This window comes from Aulonocara sp. 'chitande type north' Nkhata Bay, linkage group LG4 (genome assembly GCF_057382095.1).
Source record: "Aulonocara sp. 'chitande type north' Nkhata Bay isolate Kocher_YH1m ecotype deep benthic linkage group LG4, A_spYH_male_GT1.1, whole genome shotgun sequence".
NCBI lineage: Eukaryota > Metazoa > Chordata > Actinopteri > Cichliformes > Cichlidae > Aulonocara > Aulonocara sp. 'chitande type north' Nkhata Bay.
The window spans coordinates 32,914,911-32,924,554 of NC_141347.1; the positions used below are offsets into that span (position 1 = coordinate 32,914,911).

General features: G+C 40.1%; 1 protein-coding gene, 1 long non-coding RNA gene and 3 other non-coding genes across 5 annotated transcripts in view; 1 reads left to right on the forward strand and 4 right to left on the reverse strand.

Moving 5' to 3' along the window:
- The window catches only part of shank1 (SH3 and multiple ankyrin repeat domains 1), a 100,910-nt gene extending 96,411 nt beyond the window's left edge, over window positions 1–4,499 (forward strand). The window contains exon 27 of the mRNA XM_086290012.1: window positions 1,245–4,499. Coding sequence (XP_086146138.1) covers window positions 1,245–1,332 — 88 coding nt within the window. The 3' untranslated portion in view covers window positions 1,333–4,499. The remainder of the gene's footprint in view (window positions 1–1,244) is intronic.
- Window positions 4,500–5,843: 1,344 nt separating this feature from the next.
- On the reverse strand, window positions 5,844–7,718 carry LOC147333075 (uncharacterized). The gene is made up of 4 exons (XR_015128868.1): window positions 7,635–7,718; window positions 6,993–7,033; window positions 6,173–6,214; window positions 5,844–5,967 (listed from the first exon to the last, which is right to left on the reverse strand). It is a non-coding gene; the product is annotated as an uncharacterized LOC147333075 (long non-coding RNA).
- On the reverse strand, window positions 6,044–6,132 carry LOC147333076 (small nucleolar RNA SNORD88). The gene has a single exon (XR_015128971.1). It is a non-coding gene; the product is annotated as a small nucleolar RNA SNORD88 (small nucleolar RNA).
- LOC147333077 (small nucleolar RNA SNORD88) lies at window positions 6,289–6,380 on the reverse strand. Its single transcript, XR_015128969.1, has one exon. It is a non-coding gene; the product is annotated as a small nucleolar RNA SNORD88 (small nucleolar RNA).
- LOC147333078 (small nucleolar RNA SNORD88) lies at window positions 7,111–7,202 on the reverse strand. Its single transcript, XR_015128970.1, has one exon. It is a non-coding gene; the product is annotated as a small nucleolar RNA SNORD88 (small nucleolar RNA).
- Window positions 7,719–9,644: the final 1,926 nt, after the last annotated feature.

Below are 9,644 nucleotides of genomic sequence, written 5' to 3' on the forward strand. Positions count from 1 at the left end.
AATAAAAACTTAACAATTACTTTTAGATTTGCATAGGACAAAACTACAGTCTGTGCAGTGAAATTTAACAAACACAACCTGAAGATTGTGCTTGGAACTGAATTTAACTTGCCGACGATATCTTTTCCTTGTGTGAATACACTTTTCCCAACTTTACCAATCAGGCTAGGAGGTGACCGAAAGGTGGATACCAACTCCATAAAGCAAACCAGGGTTTCCCAATGTGGCTATGAGAATGCATGTTGTCAGCATTATGACCAGCCATGAGTATGGACGGTTCTACTGGCAGCTGACCAGAATATTTTACAGAGCAAACTGTAATGTTAGAAATATCTGAAGAGTTTAAACAGCATAACTGAGTATGTGTGATAATAAAAGTTCTGTATGAGAGAGTGTGCACTTTAATTAATTTGAAATCTGAACAGAAGGCAGACCTTTCACGATAATGTTAGTATTATAACTCTATCATTAGATACAGGAAGATCTGACAAAGATATAATAATTATTTGTTCTAAGAGTGGCAACTAATTTTTCCAAGGGTCATGCAGAAACTGAAACTGCTGTGCAGGGCAGCACCAATAAGCTTATACAGATATAAAAATAAAGATTTTTCTGATTTTAAATCGGTGTGAATATGAGGCAGATAAAGTGTTGTGAATGGTTGGCAAGAATACAGAAGCACTATATAAATAAATCTGATATAAGGTCAACGAGTACAAATAGTTGCCCTGTTATAAGATCATAAGTTAGGGTTTATGGAACAGTAACACACAACTCAAGGTCAAATATGAAGTTATCTTGCCAAGCCCCAAATTCGGCCTTTTAGTACAGACTTCTGCTTCTTCTGCCATCTTGCTGGTCTTATCACCTCACCTGACTTCCAGAAAACTTTAAAGTCAAACTTTTCCTAACTTGTGTCACAAAGCTGTGACTTCCGAGCACCATGATCGGTCAGCTGCAGTGACGATCCTGGAGCAACATTAACTACAGTGTTACAGGAAGAACAGGGTGAACTTAGATACACCCAACTGCTCAGGCATCAAGTGCGATGGCCAATGTTTTCCCGGTTTTCTTAGTCACACTGCTTGTCCATTTGCATGAGTCACAGCAGATTTACCAATTTATTCTCTCCATTTTACAAACGTGGGTCAGAGGGTAGAACTACACACAACCACACCACGGACGAACAAACACAGAAAGCTGGAAACATCACGCGTGTCCTGCGTTTTTTCTTTTGTCCGCAGGCTGTCCAGCAGCCCCTTTCCCATTTCTGTTCTCTCACCTCGGGATGGACAGACGGACAGGAGGAGGGACGACGGGAGTCGGAGCTGAGGCTGCAAATACAGAGATGGAGAGAGAGGCACAGAAGGAGGGGTTGAAGCCAATGAGGGAGGAAGACACAACTGCTGCTGCTATCCATGGTGGATTCACACAACAAATGAAGGGGGGCCAGATTTCACACAGAGAGCATCAGAAAGAGGAAGTCGAGGCCCAAGGGGAGGTGGAAACACAGGGATGGAGGAAGGGCTGGCGATCCATAAAGACACCGGCTGGCGCTGCTCACATGTGGCAGGCTGATTTACACAAATACACTCCCCACGCGCACGCACGGTCACACCAATCAACACAATTAACGCAAACGCCCTCTCATCCAAAATGTCTGTGGCTGCAGCAGAGATTACAAATACTTGAGAGGAACAAAAATAAGCCAGTTAGACTGGAAAAGAGGCAGCCTGAAGAAATGAAAAGGTGTCACGTAGTCATCTTGTTGAGTAGTGCTCTTACCCCCTCAGCTGGCTGGTTTAAAGTTTACGATTAAAGAGCGGATGCTGACTTCATAATAAATATCCCAGAGGACTGAGTACTTGAGGGTGAATGAGGATGAATGTGTGCCAGAGTGAGGCTTTATCTGTGTGAATGGTGAACGTAGGGCAGGTTATCGCGACGGCCTCCGCGTCTCTTTAAAACGAGGCGAGGTCGCCGGTGGATAAGCTGCGTGTGGATAAGCTGCGTGTTTGGTTGCGTCTTGTTTTTACCTCACCACTGGTAGGGCTCTGTCCTCACTGCAGATCCTGTGATCGGGATCACGCGTGTATGTGTGTTTCTCTATAGCTCTTTATTATCTTAAGTCTTATAATGACGTATATACAGACTGGTCACTGTATCACAAATTTGTAGCAAAAATAAGTGCCCAGACCAACAACATAAAAGTAAATGAACACACAGATATGCACACACAGGCACCCGAGTTACTCTATCCATGCCTGCATGCATACACCAACATGTAAACACAAACACAAGCACTTCCCTGTGTTTGTGTTAGAATTTATGGGACACCTTATATATAGACACACACGCTACGTTTGGATCCGAGATGTACAAAACGGAGACAGACTGTGCTTTCATTGGGATTTGCGACGACGCAAAGAGACTGATTTTATTTACGGAGAAAGACTTTCTCAGCATCAAGGCAAGTGTTGTACTCTCATTCAGGCCTTCTGTGCGAGGCAGACTGGAAAGGAGAGGGGAGGGAAGGAGTAAAAACTGCCATTTTCTTGTTCTTTCCCACTTAATCCCCCCGGCTCCTTCCAGGAGTGGCCTCTCTCCGTCTGTCGACGAAACCCAGGAGGAAAAACCCGGCCGAGGGGATCCCAGAGAAAAACGCTTATATCGAGTTTTAATACTATGATTGTTCTTACACTTTTTAAACTTTAAATGGGAATACTGGAATACTGATATTGATATGAAGAGATTTATTGTTACTATCTATCATTACTATCATCGTCCTTACTGTTATTGGATCTTCAGAGAGTCCCGGTTTCTGCCTTTGGTGGCTAAGGTGGCGCTTTCGTGCAGTCAGCTTATTTCTCTGACTGTGAAGTGAAGATAATTGTTGTGGTTATATAGATATATAAATATATATATGTACATGTAGGTATTTTTGAACTGAAAGATGCATAATGTACCCTTAACATAGCTTCTATGTGACAAGAAGCACTGCAATTAAATGTGAAGCACATTTAAGAATATTATGTTTTCCCCCCTTTCTCCTTATTGTTTCTCTTGTTGTGAGACTGTGAAGCTTTAATCAAAATCACCTTTTAACCTTTAAGGCCTCAAAATATATTTTTCTCACGCTTTTAAAAGTTATTCACCACTTAATATGCTGTAAAAATGTAGCAGCTGTTGCTCTGAGTGAAAATGATTTAGAATAATACAAAATAATATTTTTTAAATTCTCTATAACATTCTAATCTATATATATATATATATATCTCACTCCCTGGCGATTGATTTGAGACCCAAGTTTAACTCTTCTCCTGTGACCCGGTGTGATCCCCCCGACATCAGCTTTTGTGGCACATTTACATCTCATCCCATCCCCAAGTCCTGCTTGTCTTACTATTGCTGAGATTAAATATAAGGGCTCTGTCATGACCTCTCTACCTTGAACAACGCTTCACCTCTCCTGCTGCTTTTGAGTCCATGAACACATATCAAATGTGCATTTTTTCTGCTATCGTCAGTCTATTTTTGCCAAAAGATTTAAGAATTTTCATAGTCACCTTGCTTAAAAGTGCACATGCATGAATGCATCCATACAGACTATATATGCGATTTAGCAAAGGTAACTAAGGGGGGACAGTTTTTGTATTTGCTCTTTGCAGATGGCTAAGGAAAGACTATATTTGAATTCAAGGGAAATAGCAATAAGGACGATGAAAATAATGGTCTAACTATGGTTTAAGATGTAAAAAAGAAAAAAATATCTCAAAAGTTCTAAAGAATCTCTGTCTTCCAAATAATGTTTAACATGAAAAGGTAAATTGTATTTATTTAACTCTTCTGCTTTCTATACAGTTCGACCTGTTCTCTGCAACCACCCCCTCCTCCCACTGTTGATAATCTGATGGGATTAGGAGCTCTGCTCCGTATTCACCCATCGTTTGCATCTTCCCGTATGTACAGAGCACCCTCTGCAGTCGCTAACATGTGCTAGTATGCTCATAGCTCATTGTTTTATTACCAGCATAATATGCAACGGCCCCATTTCCACTACCAGCTTTTTCACATTTCCCTTTCGGAGGTTTTGAAGGGGTGAACAAGTCGAGTGTGACTCTACATGTCTCAAAGTCTGCTAGTGCACATAGGGCCAATTAAGAACTCTGGATAAGATTTAAAAAAACATCTTGCTCATACAACGATCTTGTTAAGTGACTGGTGAGATGCTGTTTTTTGTTTTTTAAGCCTTTCTTTGCGTTTCGTAGTCGCATTGGAGAAGTGAATATCGGAGGGAATCGGTCTGACTCTATAGAAAGCACTTCTTTTCCTTTAAGAGATCTTTTAAAAAAATGAGAATATGAACTGCTGAAAAGTAACTTACAGAATATATATGTATATGTGATATGCATATACACACATTCATATAAAACATATATGAATTTCAAATGTTTTAAGAGATAAATTGTTAGAATTATAATAAAGATACAGAAACAAAGTTCTAATTAATGGTTTGTAATTTCTTGAATGATTTCTTTCATCATCTTTCCATCTACCCAACTCACTTTTTAGGTCACAAATTTATCATCATCTGAAGAAATTGTTGAAGACTTCATGCTAATCTGGCAACAGCCTGATACTGTGCCATTAAAGAAAAAACATGGCATAGCAATATTTTAGCACATTAAGCAACCTTAGGGATGAAAGTGTTACTTTATAATCCCACAGTGCAGAATATATGCTGGGTGTAGACAAAAAGTCTACACCCAGGTGAATAACAGAGCAAAAATGTAATATTAAAGGGCCTTAGAATCATTTCTTTTAAGTGACTCTATCTCCAGATAGATATCAGTCCAAATTAATGTGATATTTTCTTGAGATCATCAAATTGGTGCCTCCGATTTTTTAATTTGTTAAATCAATACTGTGTAAGAACAAGTCACTATCTTATAACAGAAATAAAATAAGTTATCCACTTCTAATCTGCAAATACAGCCGTAACAAAGTAATTCTTGCAGCAGCAGCAAAAAAAAAAAAAACAAAACAAAAAAAAACCACAAACTAATCACATTATACCCTTAATGAGGTAACAGAAAATCGTAAGGTACAAGTGAAAGTTTTCTTGGCCTGTTTGTCAGCTACTGAATGTCCAAAGGAGCAGTGGTGCTGTTCTGTACTTTAAGCCCGGCCTAAGGGGTTTTCCTGACTGTTTTATAATCATCTTTTTTTTCCTGGGAAGCAGCGCTGACCTTACTAGATCAATCAAAATACATAACAGTAATACTACAATACCACACACACAGTGAATCAGTGGTTTACATGCTGGCCTAACAAACAAAAGATCGCTGGTTCAGATCTGGGAGAAGATAAATTCCTCAGCTGCGTCAGAAAAGTTACCTGATGTAAATAAAATAAAGTATGTCAAATCAGACATGTAGTGCTGTGGTGAATGACAGAAGAAAAAAAAAAAAAAAAGCCTTAGAGTACCAGAGGTGAACAGTGGTACCCCTAGGCCTCCTAGCAGAGCCACCCATCTATGTCATGTGCTTCAATAGAATCCCCATGGTGCTTCAGTGTAGCCACGTCTCTCAATGCATGCACATGTCAGGGTATTTTAACTGCTCGATTGTTAAACCAGGATCCACTCAAAGACACCACTCCATTTTAAATCCTGGATACATGCCTGCTGTTATGAGCACGTGAGCATGACACCACAAACTGAGTAATCACAGGTGTGTTACCTGTGATGACTCACTCAAACCCCCTTGTTCAAGACTTTTGCTATCCAACACAAAGTCACCACATCTTCAGCTGATATTTGTAGAAGAGAGACCAAACAAACATAAGATGTATGATTTTATTTGATGAATCAGAGCAAATATGAGATATTACAATTAAAACATCACAACAAATAAGAAAATAATCACAGAATTGTTATGAGGAAGTTCTCTTCTGGAGTATCAGTACCTGAAAAAGTAACAAAACAGCAGTCAGGCAAACAGTTCAGTCAGTGAAGACCTACAATTTTAATTTTTTGCTTGCTCATCTCCTCAGACTCCGCCTTGTCAAGGGCAGAGCTGCACTTCTGTCACCACTGATTTCTGAGCCCAGTGCAAAGCATCACCAGAAATGAGACTTTAGATATGAAAAAGCAGTGTTACATGACACGAACCTGATTAATGTCCATCCTCGGAGGATTTCCACCTTTTCAGAACTGAAAGGACAAAAATAAAGAGTTAGGGATTTTTTTTTTGTCACAGCCATTACTTTTACAGCAGAGTTTCTGATTTTCTCCTCAGAAACTCTGGCTTGTCAGGGCCAAAGATGCACGACTGTCTCCATCCAGACTCAGAGCCCAGTGCAAGTCATCAGGGGAGAAGGACAGCTACAAATCATAGACAGCATATATAAAACAGAGCAGCCACCAAGAACGTAAGGAGGATCCGCCTGAAAAACTGAGGAACGCTGCACTCCTATTGGTTAATAACTGATCAGTCACAATAAAACAGATCCTGTTTTATCTTTTTTTCCTGAATACAAATGATTGTTGTGAACCCTAACAGGGTTTGGCTTTCCTCCGAAGGATTGTAATAAAATACTTATTTTTCTAAGGGTGCTTTTATTTACTCTGGCACAGATTAACATTAGAATTTCCATACATGTCCAACAAGGAGCTGGCCCTGGAGCAGACCCAGGACCCACTAGAGATTTCATCTCTTAGCTGGCATGTGAACAGCCCCAAAAGACCTGGAGGAGCTGGGTAGAGATGGGCCTTTCTGTTTAGACTGCTGCCCACATGCTCCAGACAAGTATTTGAAAATGAATAAACAGATGGATGGATGCTCACCCCACCATCATAGTCCTCAGGAAGTCTTTAATGTTCTCAAGTGGACACAGACTGAAACTGCATCTGTCTCTTAATTTTGCAAGGACTCATAAGATTACACATCTTAACTAAAGAATGAGTGCTGAAAACCCCAAATAATCCTTACCTTTAAGGCTCCGCTGCAGCTGAGCGGTTTCACTCAAAGTCCTGAAAACATTAACAAATAAGAAAAAACAAAGTCAGTGAAGTGTAAAGAAGCTCAGCACGTGTAACACTTGGTTTGCTTTCTCCTCAGAAACTCTGGCTTGTCAGGGCCAAAGATGCACAGCTGTCTTCATCCAGACTCAGAGCCCAGTGCAAGTCATCAGGGGAGGGGGGAAGCACATCCTCATACCGCTTGAAATAAAAGCGATCATGCAGTATTACTAATCACTACAACCCAAAATTAATTCAAGTCTTACTGCCTGATCATACTCCAATTACTCCTCACATGGCAACACACTGTGAGCTACCATGCTAAAGGCTGACCACGTGGAGACAGGCCCACGATGGTCGGGTTACTTCCACTGCTAGTAAACATGTGAACCAACAACAGCATCGCAACCAGCTCAAGTTACTTCAGATATGTTCAAAGGTGCCTTTGCTCACAATACTTAGAAGAGACCTTAAAAATGTAATGTCCGAGCAAAAGGTCGCAACTGTTTCCACCTACAGATGTGCCGTCAGTCGGACCGCTTCACCTGAAACTGCCACAGATAACAACACAAAACAAACCTTAACCTGAGCAACATTCATAATATGATCTTACCATTTCCACCAGAAAACAAAGCGTGCCTGTGCCTCTGCTTCTGCTTCTGCTTCTGCTACCGCGGTAGTCTTCGTCTTCTTTTTCTTCTTTGGCTTCAGTGGCAGACTGTGAAGCTATTTAAAGGCGTATGTCGCCACCTACTGTACCAGAGTATAATAGCACCATGACTTCAGAAACAGTTTCGATTGTAGATGTTGAACCTACAATGTGGTAAAAAGGCCCTTGAAACAATAGATAAAACTGAAAGCATACTTTATTAAAATGTTTATTTTTTTCTTTATTCTAATCTAGAATATATGTATGCGAATGAAAGGGAAGCAGTTGTAATGAGTGAATCTGTGAGGAGTAGAGTTAGTGAAAAACGTGATTTTGTGTTTGTAATTTTGTCTTGTATGGATTTCTGCCCCCTGGTGGTCACAATGATTAATATTACTACTTTATTACCATTAAAGTTAAGGCTAGACCAGAGGGTTGCAGGTACAGTTACCCTTAGTAACCAGTAGAGGGCAGTTTTATTCATAGGTCCCAAAATGTGGTCAGTGGTTGGCTGTTGTTTTCTGCAGTCGTTGGGACTATAAAACAATGCAGGTGGATGAGTCGTCATTTACAATAGACCAAAGTCTGTGACTTGTGGTGAAGGAGGTCTTGGGTTGTGAAGTCTACATGCTCTCCCAGTGTCTACGTGGGTTCTCTGGCTTCATCCCACAGTCCAAACACATGCATGGAGTTGGGCTATTTTTGAAATGTATTTGTTTGTAACTATTCCACATAGTGCACCTCACTTTTAAAGTCCCGATTTTCAGATATTTTAATGTATAAGTATTCTGAGCTTTTTTCTGCACAAAGTATTTAAAAATATTCCTCAAATACAAAAAAAAAGTTTTAAATTAAAGTTAAAAAGGATGCATGGAAGAAACAGGCGATGTTACTGAGTCACCAGTTCATTTGCATTTTGGGATGAACATGATGCAAGGATAGTTGAAAACATGCCTGAAATTTAAAAGTATGATTTTGTGGTATTATTGAAACAAGAAAATTTGCTTTGTAAGAAGAAGAGACAAGGATTCCTAAATAAATGTGATTTAGTGTTTCAGTTTTTTTTGTTTTTTGTTTTTTTTTAACTCCATGTTGCAGATATGTGCAATACATCTTGCACAAGGGAAACAGCACATGATAAACACAAAACTTTAACACACTGGGTCCTTTTAATCACTAAAACATCTTGGCTTTTTGAGGGTTAAACATATGAAGTGTACATGGTGAATACAATTGTACTGTTTGAGTGGGATCTGACATCAGGTGTTGACATTTATGTCTATTATCATTTTAATGACAGGATCTCACGGTGTTGTCATGATATCTGTCTCCTATGCTTCCACATTTGATTATAGTACTCCCAGCATAGGATTACTGTCTCCTAACAGCAGGTTGCAGCTGTGTGTAAGCACTGCAATGTACAGCTGTCTAGTTATTTACATGGCATGTTCTGGCAAGGAGAAGTTTCATGAGTTCAGCACTGCACGGGGCTTTATGTCACCAAAAGCAGCATATGTGAGTGCGGGCAAGTTTTCGTTAGAGGGCTTTGCACTCAAACAGCTCTGCCTTTAACACATAAACATGCACATATGCACACTCACACACCGGATGTATCCTCCAGCTGTGGAAGCAGGCCTACCAAATGATCCCAAGGGAAAATAGTGGGGAGCAAAAAGGGGGTTAAAGGCAAGCGCAGAGAGATGGAGTTTCCTTATCTGGCCATGCTGCTTTGTATTTCTTTTTAAAACTCTAAAAGGTGGTTACTAGGGTTATTAACTCCCAAACACACATGCCAAACATAAACTTTGGTTGGGTGACTCAGCTATTGTCTGACTCACTTAGAGATGCACACACACAGACACAAAGAAACACCCCAAACCAATGTTCTGCCACACTTCATTAACAGTGGTGTGAGGGAGGTAAAGTGACCAAATGAAAGGGAAAAAGACAAAGTAGATATTTGACGAAGAACAA